The sequence below is a fragment of the Oncorhynchus mykiss genome, chromosome 1, assembly GCF_013265735.2.
Source record: "Oncorhynchus mykiss isolate Arlee chromosome 1, USDA_OmykA_1.1, whole genome shotgun sequence".
Taxonomy (NCBI): Eukaryota; Metazoa; Chordata; class Actinopteri; order Salmoniformes; family Salmonidae; genus Oncorhynchus; species Oncorhynchus mykiss.
Genome location: NC_048565.1, coordinates 14,435,105 through 14,453,824, shown reverse-complemented (window position 1 = coordinate 14,453,824; position 18,720 = coordinate 14,435,105). Strand labels below are relative to the sequence as shown.

The 18,720-nt window shown below is 47.5% G+C and overlaps 1 protein-coding gene across 4 annotated transcripts in view; it reads right to left on the bottom strand.

Annotated features, from left to right (window-relative positions):
• The window catches only part of LOC110486505 (rab GTPase-activating protein 1-like), a 145,304-nt gene that overhangs the window by 42,024 nt on the left and 84,560 nt on the right, over nt 1-18,720 (bottom strand). For 3 of the 4 annotated variants that reach the window (XM_036947517.1, XM_036947684.1, XM_036947621.1), the window contains 4 exons: nt 17,215-17,289; nt 12,675-12,800; nt 8,447-8,590; nt 5,337-5,378 (listed from right to left, as the gene is read on the bottom strand). In XM_036947517.1, coding sequence (XP_036803412.1) covers nt 5,337-5,378; nt 8,447-8,590; nt 12,675-12,800; nt 17,215-17,289 — 387 coding nt within the window. The remainder of the gene's footprint in view (nt 1-5,336; nt 5,379-8,446; nt 8,591-12,674; nt 12,801-17,214; nt 17,290-18,720) is intronic. The other variant, XM_036947567.1, reaches the window with a different exon arrangement.

Sequence of the window (18,720 nt, the reverse complement as noted above, 5' to 3'; positions counted from 1 at the left end):
GGGAGCCTTAGCAGGACACACAAGCTTGAGTGTGTGTGTCTCGGTCTCTGTCAGGAAATCCTTTACTCCCATAAAGGAGCATTGAAATTGCCAAGGCCCTCAGAAGCAGAGTTCAATAGGGAGAAACATCCACAAAGGCTTTAAAAAGGACTCCTGAATCTAATACCTCCAGCAGACTTCCATAAGGAAACACATCCAGAGTAGAAATCCTTCCAGTCAAGGTAAAGGTTTCCTTCCAGGTCTTTGCAGGAGGGTCCTTTGCTGTGTCAGATTCTGCTGGTCCAAAACCTCGGCCAAACGGGGGAGCCACAGGTTTGGGTTTGGTCTGGCAACAGCTAGTGGAGGCATGTGGAGAGAACCACACCGGTTTTCCCACCTTCCTTTTCCTCCCTCTCCCTTCCCCTCTCGCCCAGCTAAAGGGTCTGCGATGCTACTGGCTAACACAGCTTCTCTGATGCAGAGGTCTGGGCTGGGGCTGGGCGGAGGGAGAGAGAGCGAGAGAGAGAGCATGTGATTGAGATGCTGAGGCAGAGAGGTGCTAGAAGACAAGAGGAGAAGGAGAGGGGAAGGGTATGATAGAGGGGTCTGAGGGTTGATGCGCTCGCGGTAGACATCCCTGAAAAAAATGGAAGACCCCCCTCCTCCTTTTCTACACCTCAGCTAATGGCTAACTGCTAACAGCTAAAATATGTTAGTGCTGCTGCCGTGCACTCCTAAAGGACTATGGTAGACCGGCAAGGGCGGGTAAGTGCACAGAGGGAGAGGGAGGCGGAGAGAGACGGAGGGATAGAAGGGGAGGGGAGAAGGAAGGGGAGAGAGATAGAGGGATAGAAGGGAGGGGGAGAGGAAGGAGGAGAGAGACAGAGGGATAGAAGGGAGGGGGAGAGAGACAGAGGGATAGAAGGGAGGGGGAGAGAGACAGAGGGATAGAAGGGAGGGGAGAGAGACAGAGGGATAGAAGGGAGGGGGAGAGAGACAGAGGGATAGAAGGGAGGGGAGAGAGAGACAGAGAGATAGAAGGGAAGGGGAGAGAGACAGAGGGATAGAAGAGAGGGGGAGAGAGACAGAAGGATAGAAGGGAGGGGGAGAGAGACAGAGGGATAGAAGGGAGGGGGAGAGGAAGGAGGATAGAGACAGAGGGATAGAAGAGAGGGGGAGAGGAAGGAGGAGAGAGACAGAGGGATAGAATGGAGGGGGAGAGGAAGGAGGATAGAGACAGAGGGATAGAAGGGAGGGGGAGAGGAAGGAGGATAGAGATAGAGGGATAGAAGGGAGGGGGGGAGGAAGGAGGAGAGAGACAGAGTGATAGAAGGGAGGGGGAGAGGAAGGAGGAGAGAGACAGAGGGATAGAAGGGAGGGGGAGAGGAAGGAGGATAGAGACAGAGGGATAGAAGGGAGGGGGAGAGGAAGGAGGAGAGAGACAGAGGGATAGAAGGGAGGGGAGAGAGGAAGGAGGAGAGGAAGCCTTCGGGAATAAATGCCGTCATGCCTGACCAATCGGCGGGACAAAACACAACCAATATATGCTTTAATAGCATGAAAGTACTATTCTGTTGAAGCTGGAGGCTTTTAAAAATCTAACAATAGACAGTAATGGGTATCATTGGTGAGGAAACCGTGTGTAGAGACTAAGTACGGGTTCAAATAGAAAAGCCATCACCATAGCCCTCCCAGGAGCTGCTAGTTCACCTGGGTTCACCTCACACACGGTTTCTACACACTCGTTCGCGCTCATCTTTCTGATGACCCTGTGATCATCAGTGTAACCCATTTCCCTTCACAGTGACTCAACGTTGTTCAAAATAAAATGCAGGCGAAAAGTCACATTTACAGTGCATGACAATTTCTTCCACTGATTAGGAAGTTCAGTTTAAAGTCAAAATGTTATAATGCATTGGCCTACAATCTGAACTGCAAAGAATTCAGCACTTAATCACCAACATTTAACTGACATTTCTTTGAACCTAGTCCAAAATGAATACTCCCAATGGCAGGGGGTTATGGGATTTTGTCTCAGCGCAGAACGGTAACAAATAGTTTGAGGTACAAGACTAATTGATTAGCCTGTTAATTTGTCAACAATAGCACTGCAATCACAGTATCTGATAGACTTGACATTTGACCTGAAGTACACTATAATAGCACAGCCGCTGTACTTGAGTTTTAAATTCAAATGTAATGACATTGACAATATATATCAAATGTAAAAAAAAGAGGGCTTCAGAGTGGTTGTTATTGGACAACTCCAGGTGGTCCCTCCTCGTTTCAATATATTCTTTACCGCAGTACAAGATACCCTCCGTTTCAATATATTCTTTACCACAGTACAAGATACCCTCCGTTTCAATATATTCTTTACCACAGTACAAGATACCCTCAGTTTCAAGATATTCTTTACCACAGTACAAGATACCCTCCGTTTCAAGATATTCTTTACCACAGTACAAGATGCCAGGGACGGTTAACTCTGGAGATCCCGTCTATCTCCACTGAGTTCGCTAAATCTGCTTATTTGTTTAGTTGGCCTCTTATTAAAAATAATGTGATGAATTGGTGCCTGTGGGGAAGAATGTGTTTGATTTCAATGACTGTGTTATGATTTTAGTGTATATTGATGTCTCAGCCTCCAGTATTTATGCTGCAGTAGTTTATGTCAGGGGGCTAGGGTCAGTCTGTTACATCTGGAGTACTTCTCCTGTCTCATCAGGTGTCTTGTGTGAATTTAAGTCTCTCTGTGTGTGTGTGTGTGTGTGTGTGTGTGTGTGTGTGTGTGTGTGTGTGTGTGTGATCTATGAACATTTGAACATCTTGGCCATGTTCTGTTATAATCTCCACTCGGCACAGCTAGAAGAGGACTGGCCACCCCTCATAGCCTGGTTCCTCTCTAGGTTTCTTCCTAGGTTCTGGCCTTTCTAGGGAGTTTTTCCTCATCACCGTGCTTCTACATCTGCATTGCTTGCTGTTTGGGGTTTGAGGCTGGGTTTCTGTACAGCACTTTGTGACATCAGCTGATGTAAGAACAGCTTTATAAATACATTTGATTGATTGACTGATATGCAAAGCTCATCTGTGAAAGAGACCTTGGTCTCAGCAAGACTCCCTGTTAAAATAACGGTTAAATAAAATAAAGAAATGGGCAGCAGAGGGAGACATAGTAAACTATTCCACTTTCTTACAACCCAGTCATCCATACTGTACTACACAGAACGTCATTCTCTGACAGCAGAGATGCTCTTCCCATGTATTTACTAAACACTGCAGAATCCCCCACAGTAACTAAAAATAGATGTATTTTTGTAAGAGAGAGGATGGTGGTCTGTAATATTGACATCCTTTTTGATGTTTTCTTCTAATAGTTTTGGATTTCGGGGTTGGGCCATCTGATTCTGGACCTGTGGTTAAGGCCAACTTCTTCTACCTCTAGACCGTTGAGGTCAAAAAGACTCTTAATATAATCTGAGTCATAGCAATCAAAAAGGGCAGGTCGAAGTCTTAGGCCTCTGTGTTGAGTGTGACTCGTCCAATCCCATAACAGGATGTCTGTAACTGAAAAGTAAAGGAATGGTCTGGACCAACACCCAGTACATGAAGAAAAGTAAAGGAATGGTCTGGACCCCCACCCAGTACATGAAGAAAAGTAAAGGAATGGTCTGGACCCCCACCCAGTACATGAAGAAAAGTAAAGGAATGGTCTGGACCAACACCCAGTACATGAAGAAAAGTAAAGGAATGGTCTGGACCCCCACCCAGTACATGAAGAAAAGTAAAGGAATGGTCTGGACCCCCACCCAGTACATGAAGAAAAGTAAAGGAATGGTCTGGACCCCCACCCAGTACATGAAGAAAAGTAAAGGAATGGTCTGGACCAACACCCAGTACATGAAGAAAAGTAAAGGAATGGTCTGGACCCCCACCCAGTACATGAAGAAAAGTAAAGGAATGGTCTGGACCCCCACCCAGTACATGAAGAAAAGTAAAGGAATGGTCTGGACCCCCACCCAGTACATGAAGAAAAGTAAAGGAATGGTCTGGACCCCCACCCAGTACATGAAGAAAAGTAAAGGAATGGTCTGGACCCCCACCCAGTACATGAAGAAAAGTAAAGGAATGGTCTGGACCCCCACCCAGTACATGAAGAAAAGTAAAGGAATGGTCTGGACCCCCACCCAGTATATGAAGAAAAGTAAAGGAATGGTCTGGACCCCCACCCAGTACATGAAGAAAAGTAAAGGAATGGTCTGGACCCCCACCCAGTACATGAAGAAAAGTAAAGGAATGGTCTGGACCCCCACCCAGTACATGAAGAAAAGTAAAGGAATGGTCTGGACCCCCACCCAGTACATGAAGAAAAGTAAAGGAATGGTCTGGACCCCACCCAGTTCATGAAGAAAAGTAAAGGAATGGTCTGGACCCCCACCCAGTACATGAAGAAAAGTAAAGGAATGGTCTGGACCAACACCCAGTACATGAAGAAAAGTAAAGGAATGGTCTGGACCCCCACCCAGTACATGAAGAAAAGTAAAGGAATGGTCTGGACCCCCACCCAGTACATGAAGAAAAGTAAAGGAATGGTCTGGACCAACACCCAGTACATGAAGAAAAGTAAAAGAATGGTCTGGACCCCCACCCAGTACATGAAGAAAAGTAAAGGAATGGTCTGGACCAACACCCAGTACATGAAGAAAAGTAAAAGAATGGTCTGGACCCCCACCCAGTACATGAAGAAAAGTAAAGGAATGGTCTGGACCAACACCCAGTACATGAAGAAAAGTAAAGGAATGGTCTGGACCAACACCCAGTACATGAAGAAAAGTAAAGGAATGGTCTGGACCCCCACCCAGTACATGAAGAAAAGTAAAGGAATGGTCTGGACCAACACCCAGTACATGAAGAAAAGTAAAGGAATGGTCTAGACCCCCACCCAGTACATGAAGAAAAGTAAAGGAATGGTCTGGACCCCCACCCAGTACATGAAGAAAAGTAAAGGAATGGTCTGGACCAACACCCAGTACATGAAGAAAAGTAAAGGAATGGTCTGGACCCCCACCCAGTACATGAAGAAAAGTAAAGGAATGGTCTGGACCCCCACCCAGTACATGAAGAAAAGTAAAGGAATGGTCTGGACCCCCACCCAGTACATGAAGAAAAGTAAAGGAATGGTCTGGACCCCCACCCAGTACATGAAGAAAAGTAAAGGAATGGTCTGGACCCCCACCCAGTACATGAAGAAAAGTAAAGGAATGGTCTGGACCCCCACCCAGTACATGAAGAAAAGTAAAGGAATGGTCTGGACCCCCACCCAGTACATGAAGAAAAGTAAAGGAAGTTCATCACACCTTGAGGAGGGCCAGAGCCACGTTGAAGATGACGTTCAGACCCTAGGAGAGGACAAGAACAAGACAATTATCACAGGTCTGTAGCTATCACCTAAACACATGGCATACAGTGGAAATAATCAAAGTCGTTCATCTCATCAACTGTCTTCATATCGGCTGCTTTATCTTGTAAACCTAATGCCAATAAACCATGTAGGAAATGTCCATTATTATTATTTTTTATTGTGATGGATTGGCAAAGTAAAAATGATCTTCAAAATGAAAAGACTCGTAACTTATGAAACTGCTGTGTTGAGAGCTAAGAAAAAACACACTAAAAACAAATGACATAATGATACTTCTGGTGCCGGTGTAGTCAACGTATTTGTACCATCACATTCTATGTAACTTCAAACATCCATTCATGAGTCATATTGTCATATTTCATCGTGTCTGTATTGTCCATTGATGATTTCATATGATTTCAAAGAAAACGGTCCGTTGATGATAATAAGGACTCTACGTCCCCAAGGGAACGCTATGGAAACACGCCCACCCCTGAGGATACAAAGGCACCTGGACCCATAGTACTGAGTGACAACCATCTAAAACACAGAGCTAGATGGAGAGAGGACAAGTGGTTGGGGAGAGAGAGAGAGAGAGAGGGGGAGAGGGAGAGAGAGAAACAGGTTGGGCTCCATCATGGGCACAGTGACAGACAAATGGATGAATGAATGGCAGAGTGAGAAAATGAGATAAATAAATAGATTAAGGAGAGAGGGAGAAGAGTGACAGAGAGAAAGAGAGAGGGAAAGGGAAAGGGCTAGCGAGACAGAGGGACAGCAAGTGAGAGGGACAGCAAGTGAGAGGGACAGCAAGTGAGAGGGACAGCAAGTGAGAGAGGGGAAGAAGGGGAGAGGATGCTGAAGTCAGCTCCGCATGGGAACACCGACAGCCCGTTCACATGGCAACACTGAGCTAAAAATATCTTCCCAGTTCTATAAATAACCAGAAGAAGGCTTCTTTCTCTCTCTCCTCATCCCGCTCTCCCTTCCTCCGTCTATTTTTTCAAAGGGCTCTAGATGGCGCTAGGATGTCAGAGGCAGACACAGAGCGAGGCAGACACACAGCGAGGCAGACACAGAGCGAGGCAGACACAGAGCGAGAGACAACACAGAGAGAGACACAGACAGACAGACAGACAGACAGACAGACAGACAGACAGACAGACAGACAGACAGACAGACAGACAGACAGACAGACAGACAGACAGACAGACAGACAGACACACAGACAGACAGACGTTATTGTTGAATGTATGGTTATTTTGACACTTGGTTATTGTTGTTACTGTGTCTCTGTCTCTGTCTCTCTGTGTCTATGTCTCTGTCTCTCTGTGTCTCTGTCTCTCTCTCTCTGTGTCTCTGTCTCTCTCTCTCTGTCTCTTTGTGTCTCTGTCTGTCTCTCTCTCTCTGTGTCTCTGTCTCTCTCTCTCTGTGTCTCTGTCTCTCTCTCTCTGTGTCTCTGTCTCGGTCTCTCTCTCTCTGTGTCTCTGTCTCGGTCTCTCTCTCTCTGTGTCTCTGTCTCGGTCTCTCTCTCTCTGTGTCTCTGTCTCGGTCTCTCTCTCTCTGTGTCTCTCTCTCTGTGTCTCTGTCTCTCTCTCTCTGTGTCTCTGTCTCTCTCTGTGTCTCTCTCTGTCTCTCTCTCTGATTCTCATTTTATTTATTTTTATATTGTAAATATCCAAAATAAGCGTCCTGCCTGTTTGGCCCTGTCCGGGGGTATCATCGGATGGGGCCACAGTGTCTCCCGACCCCTCCTGTCTCAGCCTCCAGTATTTATGCTGCAGTAGTTTATGTGTCGGGGGGCTAGGGTCAGTCTGCTATATCTGGAGTATTTCTCCTGTCTTATCTGGTGTCCTGTGTGAATTTAAGCTCTGTGTGTCTCCCTCCCTCCCTCTGTGTGTACCCCTCCCTCCCTCTGTGTCTCTGTCTCTCACAGAGAGAGAGAGACAGAGACACAGAGAGAGAGACAGAGAGAGACACAGAGAGACACACAGAGAGAGAGAGAGACAGACACAGAGAGAGAGAGACAGAGACACAGAGAGAGAGAGACAGAGACAGAGACACAGAGAGACAGAGAGAGACAGAGAGACAGAGACACAGAGACACAGAGAGAGAGAGACACAGATACACAGAGACACAGAGAGACAGAGAGAGAGAGACAGAGAGAGACAGAGACACAGAGAGAGACACAGAGAGAGAGACAGAGAGAGAGAGAGACAGAGACACAGAGAGACAAAGAGAGAGAGACAGAAAGAAGGGGGACAGGAGGTGTGGAGAAAAGAAAAGGACCACAGAAGCACAACAGATCAAAGGGGAAGGGAGAGGTTAAGCAATTTCATAGCAAAAAGAGAGAAAAAAATGAGAATTACAAAAAAACAAATCAAATTGAGGCATGGGTAAAGTCGAGGACAATAAGAAAGTGACCTCTCCCGTGAAAAAAGAGAAAAAGGTATGGAGAGGGAGAGGGAGAAAGGGAGAAAAAAAAGGGAGGCACAGAGGAGAGGAGCAGATTCTCAGCACGCGGCTCATTGGCTAAGAAACGCATACGGAACATTTAATTGTTCCGACCGGGGGGCGAGAGACGGAGGGAGGGAGAGAATCACAGAGAGAAGGAGCGAGAACGCCACAGTGCTGAGTCACAAATGGGACCCTATTCCCTTAATAGTGACCAAGGCCCAAAGGGTTCAACTTTTTTTTTTTATACCCGCAAGCCATTTAAAACCTCCCACAAGACCCACCAGTTGAGAATCAGTGTCATAGACTTCCAGTCACTGTGCTAACGCTAGTTAACAACTTCCTTCAAACTGCACGCATTGACATACACATGGTGTCCACGAGTTCACCTGACTCCCAAATTATCCCTTTAAGTTTAGTGTACCAACAGCAGGTTGGTAATGTACTGTGGAATAGGACTAAGGTTAGGACCAGTGTTGGGGTAAGGAATAGGACTAAGGTTAGGACCAGTGTTGGGGTAAGGAATAGGACTAAGGTTAGGACCAGTGTTGGGATTAGGAGGAGTGTTAAAATGAGTCTTAACAATAGTGTTGGGGCTTCTTAACTTCTTACCTCACACAACAGCAGGTCAGTGATGTGGAAGACCATGCAGAGGGGAAACTTGGCTGTGAAGAGCGTGAGGAACCACTGAGAGGCGTACATGTGAGCTTCCAGATTGAGGTCCTGGAAGTGGGACCAGAGTTCTGGGAGTTGTTCCTGGAGAAAGGAAATAAGAGGAGATGAAACCACTCGGTAGGAAGAAAGGAGAGTTCATTTCACAGTATAAGCACTGCATTCAGAAAGTATTCAGACCTCTTGACTTTTTCCACATTTTGTTACGTTACAGCCTTACTCTAAAATGCATTAAATTGTTTTTTCCTCCTGATCAATCTACACACAATACCCCATAATGACAAAACAAAAACAGGTTTTTACAAATGTTTGCTAATTTATTTTAAAAAATGAACTTAAATATCACATTTACATAAGTATTTAGACCTTTTACTCAGTACTTTGTTGAAGGATCTTTAGCAGTGATTACAGCCTTGAGTCTTCTTGGGTATGGCACTTAGCACACCTGTATCTGGGGAGTTTCTCCCATTCCTCTCTGCAGATCCTCAACCTGTCAGGTTGGATGGGGAGCGTCGCTGCACAGCTATTTTCAGGTCTCTCCAGTGATGTTTGATTGGGTTCAAGCCTGGGCTCTGGCTGGGACACGAAGCCACACCTGAGTTGTCCTGGCTGAGTGCTTAGGGTTGTTGTCCTGTTGGAAGGTGAACTCTTTCCCCAGTCTGAGGTATTGAGCGCTCTGGAGCAGGCTTTCATCAAAGATCTCTCTTTACTTTGCTCTGTTCATCTTTTCAAACCAAATCGTATTAGTCACATGCGCCGAGTACAACAGGTGTAGACCTTAATGAAATGCTTACTTACGAGCCCCTAACCAACAGTGCAGTTTAAAAAAAATACAGATAAGAGATGAAAGTAACAGGGTGTTACGGTACAGAGTCAATGTGGAGGCTATATACAGGGTGTTACGGTACAGAGTCAATGTGGAGGATATATACAGGGTGTTACGGTACAGAGTCAATGTGGAGGCTATATACAGGGTGTTACGATACAGAGTCAATGTGGAGGCTATATACAGGGTGTTACGGTACAGAGTCAATGTGGAGGATATATACAGGGTGTTACGGTATAGAGTCAATGTGGAGGCTATATACAGGGTGTTACGGTACAGAGTCAATGTGGAGACTATATACAGGGGGGTGTCGGTACAGAGTCAATGTGGAGGCTATATACAGGGGGGTGTCGGTACAGAGTCAATGTGGAGGCTATATACAGGGGGGTGTCGGTACAGAGTCAATGTGCGGGGGCACCGGTTAGTTGAGGTAGTATGTACGTGTAGGTAGAGTTTATTAAAGTGACTATGCATAGATGAAAACAGAGACTGGCAGTGGTGTGGAGAGGGGAGGGGGAAAGCAAATAGTCTGGGTAGCTATTTGACTAGATGTTCAGGAGTCTTATGGCTTGGGGGTAGAAGCTGGGGAGTAGCCTCTTGGACCAAGTCTTGGCGGTCCGGTACCGCTTGCCGTGCAGTAGCAGAGAGAACAGTCTATGACTGGGGTGGCTGGAGTCTGACAATTGTTATGTCCTTCCTCTGACATCACCTGGTATAGGGGTCCTGGATGGCAGGAAGCTTGGCCCAAGTGAAGTACTGGGCCGTTCGCAATACCCTCTGTAGTGCTATTGCGATCGGAGGCCGAGCAGTTGCCATACCAGGGAGTGATGCAACCAGTCAGGATGCTCTTGATGGTGCAGCTGTAGAACCTTTTGAAGATCACGGGGCTCGGGGCCTGTTCCCAAGGGAGCCATATATCCTCCGCCTCGGGCTCGTCAGAGTCGTGAAAGAAGAAAAAGGATTCTGCTAGTCCTTGGTGAGTAATCGCGGTCCTGATGTCTTAACGTTATTTTCGGTCATAAGAGACGGTAGCGGCAACATTATGTATAAAAAGAGTAAAAAAATAAGTTACAAACAACGCAGATAAACAAACCAAAAAACACAATCGATTGGGGGCACTTAAAACGTCTGCCTTCTGCTCCGGTGCAATCTTACATAATATCCTCAATCCTGACTAGTCTCCCAGCCCCTGCTGCAGAAAAAAATCCCCACAGCATGATGCTGCCACCACCATGCTTCACCATACGGATGGTGCCAGGTTTATTCCAGACGTGACACTTGGCATTCAGGCCAAAAAGTTCAATCTTGGTTATATCAGACCAGAAAATCTTGTTTCTCATGGTCTGAGAGTCCTTCAGGTGCCTTTTGGCAAACTCCAAGTGGGCTGTCATGTGCCTTTTACTGAGGAGTGGCTTTTGCCTGGCTTGATTGGTGGAGTGCTGCATGTCCTACCCAGACTATTTGCATTGCACCCCCCCACCCCCAGAAAGCTGCTGCTACTCTCTGTTATTATCTATGCATAGTCACTTTAATAACTCTACCTACATGTGATTATTACCTGAATTACCTCGACACCGGTGCCCCCGCACATTGACTCTGTACTGGTACCACATGTATACAGCCCCGCAATGGTTATTTACTGCTGCTCTTTAATTATTTGTTATTCTTATCTGTTACTTTTTTTGTTCTTGTTATTTTTTTTTAACTGCATTGTTGGTTAAGGGCTTGTAAGCAAACATTTCACTGTAAGGTCTACGACACCTGTTGTATTCGGCGCATGTGACAAATACAATTTGATTCTGGAAAGTTATCCCACCTCCACAGAGGAACTCTGGCGCTCTGTCAGAGTGACCATCAGGTTCTTGGTCACCTCCCGGACCAAGTCCCTTCTACCCCGATTGCTCAGTTTGGCCGAGCGGCCAGCTCTAGGAAGAGTCTTGGTGGTTCCAAAATTCTTCCATTTAATACTGATGGAGGCCACTGTGTTCTTGGGGACCTTCAATACTGCAAAAAAATGTTGGTACCCTTCCCCAGATCTGTGCCTCGACACAATCCTGTCTCGGAGCTCTGCGGACAATTCCTTGAACCTCGTGTCTTGGTTTTTGCTCTGACATGCACTGTCAACTGTGGGACCTTATACAGACAAATCAAATAATGTCCAATCAATTGAATTTACCACAGGTGGACTCCAAGTTGTAGAAACATCTCAAGGATGATCACTGGAAATAGGATGCACATGAGCTCAATGTCGAGTCTCATAGCAAAGGGTCTGAATATTTTTATTATATTTAACTAGGCAAGTCAGTTAAGAACAAATTCTTATTTATAATGACGGCCTACCCCGGACGACCTGGGCCGAATGGGCGCCACCCAATGGGACTCCCAATCATGGCCGGATGTGATAGAGCTTGGATTCGAACCAGGGACTATAGTGACGCCTCTTGCACTGAGATGCTGTGTCTTTGACCGCTGTGCCACTCGGTATCTGTTTTTAATTTTTAATACATTTGCTTAACTTTCAAAAAAACGTTTTTTACTTTGTCTTTATGGGGTATTGGGTGTAGATTTCTGAGATTGATTTATTTTTGAATCCATTAATCCAAGGCTGTAACGTTACAAAATGTGGAAAAAGTCAAGGGGTCTGAATCCTTTCCTATGGCACTGTATATGCCAATATATTGATTGACAGACTAGTGTAAATCAGTCAACTCAGTCAGTAAATCAGTCATTCAGTCAAGCAAGGGATCATCATCACAGCTCAGAAAGCGCCGTCAGAGAGGGAGTGAGAGAAGGAGAGAGCTGGAGAGAAAAGAGACAGAGAAACTGACTTACTTCCTGTATGCCAACCCTTAGCGATTAATGCTAATATTCCTTAGCCTTGGGGAGCTAGCCTGTCAATACTTACCCAGCGTTGAAAAAAGGCCTACTTAGAGGAGGCTAAAATTGATTTCTGTATAAAATTAAACAACAAGTTGGAGTGGATTTTGCCTAATAACGAACCTAAGGCAGGCCCTTACAAAAATAGAGTCAGTCCGTGCTCTTAAAGATGGAATCCTTAACGGTCAAACTGCTACGTCCAATTGCGCGATGCACTCCCAGCTCTCCCGACCTCGTCAACAAAACAAAAACAATAATGTCTGTGGGGAGGACAGTGGCGCCGTTTCCCCTTACTGCGGATTCCATCTTTAAGGTGCATAGGGCACGGTTAAGTGTCTGCAGATACACACGCTGATGATGTGCGCACATACACGCATGCAACACACACACGATGACAATCATTATGTGACATTTTGTTAGGTTTGAAGTTTTTCCAAAGGGCTTCAGTGAAGCGGGCGGACTAACCTGGAGCAGTCGTTCCAGCTGGTAGAACTTGCAGTGCAGATCCTCAAAGTTGTTCTTGTAGAGTTCCCTCAGGCCGTACTCATACATTATCCTCCCCAGCACACAGAAGGCCTGCTCCTCAGGCATCTACAGCCACAGGACCAAACAGAACCAGTGGGGGGTTAGCTAGAGTGTACCAACAGAGGAACGAGAGAAGGAGAGCTCTGAGATACGGGGAGGTCAAGCGGAAGTTGTTTCATTTTATCCTTTGACCTTTTGGAACACCAGTCACTTTAATAATGTTTAATGTGGTTGAATCTGTGCTTGAAATTCACTACTGGACTGAGGGACATTACAGATAATTGCATGTGTGAGGTACAGAGAAGGGGGTAGTATTATTAAACACCATTATAGCATACAGAGTGAGTCCATGCAACGTATTATCTGCCGTGTTAAGCAAGTTATTTAGGCTTGCCATAGCAAAGGGGTTGAATTCTTACTGTCTCAAAACATTTCAGCTTTTCATTTATTGTAAAAATGTCTACTAACATAATTCCACTTTGACATTATGGGGTATTGTGTATTGAACAGTGACGTAAAATCTATATTTAATCCATTTTAAATTCAGGATGTAACATATGAAAATGTGGGAAAAGTGTAAGGGTGTGAATACTTTCTGAAGGCACTGAGTGCACAAAACATTAGGAACACCTTCCTTATATTGAGTTGCTTCCCCTTTTGTCCTCAGAACAGCCTCAATTCATCGGGGCATGGACTCTACAAGGTGTTGAAAGCGTTCCACAGGGATGCTGTTCCTTTTTGACTCCAATGCACAGTTGTGTCAAGTTGGCTGAATGTCCTTTAGGTGGTGGACCATTCTTGATGCACACGGGAAACTGCTGAGGGTGAAAACCCCAGCAACGTTGCATTTCTTGACAGAAACTGGCGCGCCTGGCAAGAAAGGCCCGACGAATTGAGGCTGTTCTGAGGGAAAAATGGGGGTGCAACTCAAAAGGAAGATGTTCCTAATGTTTGGTCAACTCAGTATATATATAAAGATATATATACAGATAAGATTTATATAATGTTGACATTTCAGCTCTTAATAGGCTTTTCTTAATAAATAATGCACTGCCGTGAACAGGAGTAGTATAAATGATTGGTGGAGTCTCTTGTTACTTCAAAGTGTTGTTTTCTGTGGATTGAGAGATTTTTCAGACCCTCTGAGGAAGAGTTAGGAGACGGTTGGAGCATCGGGAAAAGTGAGAGAGGGACTAAAAGAGAAAGAAGGATGTGTGTGAGGGAGGGAGGGAGAAACAAGGTGACAATATGGTGAGTGTGAAAGAAAACCAGAAGGTGGGAGTGTCAGTGTGAAAGAGAAAAGGTGTGAGTATGCTCCCCCTTTAATACACAGTGTTTGTGTTGTGAGTGAGACGGTGTGTGTGTGTCCGTGTGTGAGAGAGAGACAGCCACCCACAAGCAGAGACAGAGTGGTGGGTATTTAATCAGGTAGACCGTGTGTCCTGGGCTGAATGGGCCATTAATATTCTGGACACCTCCCCAGCCTCCTGCATTCCGAAGGACCTCACCCCCCCCCCCCCCCTCCATATCTCGTTCTCTCTCTTTTACACCTTGCTCACCTTTTCATCTCGGCTTCCTTCATTTCCAATTACGTCTTCTCCCCCCATCCTCTCTCCACTTCTCCCCCCTCCACTTCGCCATCCATCTCTTGTCCCTCCCGCCATCCATCTCTTGTCCCTCCCTCCCTCCCGCCATCCATCTCTTGTCCCTCCCTCCCTCCCGCCATCCATCTCTTGTCCCTCCCTCCCTCCCGCCATCCATCTCTTGTCCCTCCCTCCCGCCATCCATCTCTTGTCCCTCCCTCCCTCCCTCCATCTATCTCTTGTCCCTCCCTCCCTCCCGCCATCCATCTCTTGTCCCTCCCTCCCTCCATCCTCCATCTCTACACTTCTCCCTCCATCCTCCCCCCTCCATCCTCCCTCTCGCCACTTCTCCCTTCATCCTCCCTCTCTCCACTTCTCCCTCCACCCTCTCTCCACTTCTCCCTCCACCCTCTCTCCACTTCTCCCGTCACCCTCTCTCCACTTCTCCCTCCACCCTCTCTCCACTTCTCCCTCCATCCTCTCTCCACCCTTCCTCCTTCCCCCGCCACCCATCCATCCCCCTCCCTCCATCCCTCCCTCCCTCCATCCTCCCTCTCTCCACTTCTCCCTCCATCCTCCCTCTCTCCATTTCTCTCTACACCCTCTCTCCACTTCTCCCTCCATCTCTACACTTCTCCCTCCATCCTCCCTCTCTCCACTTCTCCCTCCATCCTCCCTCTCTCCACTTCTCCCTCCATCCTCCCTCTCTCCACTTCTCCCTCCATCCTCCCTCTCTCCACTTCTCCCTCTCTCCACTTCTCCCTCGCTTCACTTCTCCCTCTCTCCACTTCTCCCTCGCTTCACTTCTCCCTCCACCCTCTCTCCACTTCTCCCTCTATCCTCTCTCCACTTCTCCCTCCACCCTTCCTTCCCCCTTCCCCCTTCCTCCCCCCGCCATCGATCCATCCTTCCCCTCCATCCATCCATCCATCAATCCCCCTCCCTCCATCCCTCCCTCCATCTCTCCACTTCTCCCTCCATCTCTCCACTTCTCCCTCCATCCTCCCTCTCTCTCCACTTCTCCCTCTCTCTCTCCACTTCTCCCTCCATCCTCCCTCTCCCTCCACCCTCTCTCCACTTCACCCTCCACCCTCTCTCCACTTCTCCCTCCATCTCTCCACTTCTCCCTCCATCCTCCCTCTCTCCACTTCTCCCTCCATCCTCCCTCTCTCCACTTCTCCCTCCATCCTCCCTCTCTCCACTTCACCCTCCATCCTCCCTCCTTCTCCACTTCTCCTTCCAACCTCCCTCTCTCCACTTCTCCCTCGCTCCACTTCTCCTTCCACCCTCTCTCCACTTCTCCCTCCACCCTTCCTTCCTTCCCCCGCCATCTATCCATCCCCCTCCCTTCCTCCCTCTCTCCACTTCTCCCTCCACCCTCTCTCCACTTCACCCCCCACCCTCTCTCCACTTCACCCTCCATCTCTACACTTCTCCCTCCATCCTCCCTCTCTCCACTTCTCCCTCCATCCTCCTTCTCCACTTCTCCCTCCATCCTCCCTCTCTCCACTTCTCCCTCCATCCTCCCTCTCTCCACTTCTCCCTCCATCTCTCCATTTCTCCCTCCACCCTTCCTTCCTTCCCCCTTCCTCCTTCCCCCTCCATCCATCCATCTATCCCCCACCCTCCATCCCTCCCTCCCTCCATCCCCCTCCATCCCTCCATCCATCCCCCTCCCTCCATCCATCCCCCTCCCTCCCTCCCTCCATCCACCCCCTCCCTCCATCCATCCATCCCCCTCCCTCCATCCATCCATACTTCCCCCTCCCGCCATCCATCCATACGTCCCCCTCCCGCCATCCATCCCCCTTCCTCCATCCATCCATACTTCCCCCTCCCGCCATCCATCCCCCTCCATCCATCCATCCTTCCCCCTCCATCCATCCATCCATCCATCCTTCCCCCTCCATCCATCCATCCATCCCCCTCCACCCATCCTTCCCCCGCCATCCATCCTTCCCCTTCCATCCATCCTTCCTCCTCCATCCATCCATCCATCCTTCCCCCTCCATCGATCCTTCCCCCTCCATCCATCCATCGATCCTTCCCCCTCCATCCATCCATCCCCCTCCATCCATCCATCCATACTTCCCCCTCCCACCATCCATCCATACTTCCCCCTCCCGCCATCCATCCCCCTCCCGCCATCCATCCATACTTCCCCCTCCCGCCATCCATCCCCCTCCATCCATCCATCCATCCATCCTTCCCCCTCCATCCATCCATCCATCCATCCATCCTTCCCCCTCCATCGATCCATCCATCCTTCCCCCTCCATCCATCCATCCATCCTTCCCCCTCCATCCATCCATCCATCCACCCCCCTCCATCCATCCATCCATCCATCCATCCTTTCCCCTCCATCCATCCATCCATCCCCCTCCCTCCCTCCATCCATCCCCCTTCCTCCCTCCATCCATCCATCCATCCTTCCCCCTCCATCCATCCATCCATCCCCCTCCCCCCCTCCATCCATCCCCCTTCCTCCCTCCATCCATCCATCCATCCCCCTCCCTCCCTCCATCCATCCCCCTTCCTCTATCCATCCATCCCCCTTCCTCCATCCATCCATCCTTCCCCCTCCCTCCATCCATCTCCTCTGACATACTGTCCTGTTGTTCACCCTGTTCCTGCTGCACTCTTCTCCCTTTGTTAAACCTTAACTTTCCTTCTCTCCATTGTTCTCACAATCAGTCCCAATACAACTAACTGAATCTTAATACGTGCACTTTGCACTTATCCAAACTCTGCGCTCTGCAATCGTTTTCCAGAGCCAATGCATTTTTATTATTGAATTAAACTGATAACCACAACAGTGCAGACTTCATTCTCAACTGCACTCAGTGGGTTCCATAGATGTTGTGTAGACATTGTATTGAGGTTTGAGCCCTACTTACGTGCAGTAGCAGCACTGCAGCCAGGAAGGACTGTCCCTGACAGTAACCAATCTCCTTGTCATAGACTGAATAGGCCTGGAACACAAAGCAGAGAGCCAATAATGTCAGCCACCTCATACCATGAATAAGAGACTGTGTGTGTGTGTCATGCATGTAACATACCGAGTAAGATTATTTTTTGTGTTTTAAAATGTGACACACCAAACAGTTCAAGACACACACTGCAGTTCAAAAGGTGTATAAATGTTGCAGAGGATGAGTCCTTCTCACAGCAAATACTAGGCTGTTCAGTTGTTATTTGTGGTTTAAAAGTTGCTCAACGTCCGCAGTTCTAGAGTTTTAGTTCCATTTTCAACGGTCTGTTTTGAAAGCCTTTTAATTGTCTAACAAAATCTAATTGTTTTTGTCACGTACACAGTTTCGAGCCGGTCTAAGAGGTGCAGGGAGATTCTTTACAGTATATAGTACTATCAGCTCGCTCACATCGATAGTACATGTTGAGTTGGGAGAGGACCATTTGCACGGCTCATACAGCATAGAAAGCATATTTCCTTTGTTTCTTGCTGAAAGCCTTTCGGGACCATCTTTATCGGCGTGACTTTAATCTTGCTGGGCCAATCAAGATGGAAAGCTTTGTAAAGCCCTGTTTTCAAAGGGCAGATTTAACAACACAGAGGGAGGGTGGAGAGGGGGAGAGAGAGAGATAGCTCCCTGGTTCGGTCTTCTTCAAAGCAGTTGGCAAAACAGCCTCCTCGAAATCTACAGTTAGGGGAATCACCCTATTGCAGGGAAAGATGAAAAGATGCATTCGGAAAGTATTCAGACCGCTTGACCTGACATGTTTTTTTTTTTTACTTTCAGCCTGATTCCAAAAATAGATTAAAAATAAATATATCAATCTACCCACAATACCCCATAATGACAAAGCAAAACCAGAAATGTTTGCAAATATATTACAAATAAAAAAAAACTTAAATATAACATTTACATAAGTATTTAGACCTTTTACACAGTACTTTATTGAAGCATCTTTGGCAGCGACTACAGCCTTGAGTGTTCTTGGGTATGGCACTTAGCACACCTGTATCTGGGGAGTTTCTCGCATTCTTCTCTGCAGATCCTCTCAAGGTCTGTCAGGTTGGATGGGGAGCATCGCTGCACAGCTATTTTCAGGTCTCTCCAGATATGTTTGATCGGGTTCAAGCCCGGGCTCTGGCTGGGACACTCAAGGACATTCAGAGACGTGTCTCGAAGCCACACCTGAGCTGTCTTGGTTGTGTGTTTAGGGTCATTGTCCTGTTGGAAGGTGAACTTTGCCCCAGTCTGAGCTCCTGAGCACTCTGGAGCAGGTTTTCTGTTCATCTTTCCCTCGATCCTGACTAGACTCCGAATTGCTGCTGCTGAAAACCATCCCCACAGCATGATGCTGCCACCACCATGCATCACTGTAGAGATAGTACCAGGTTCCCTCCAGACGTGACACTTGGCATTCTGGCCAAAGAGTTC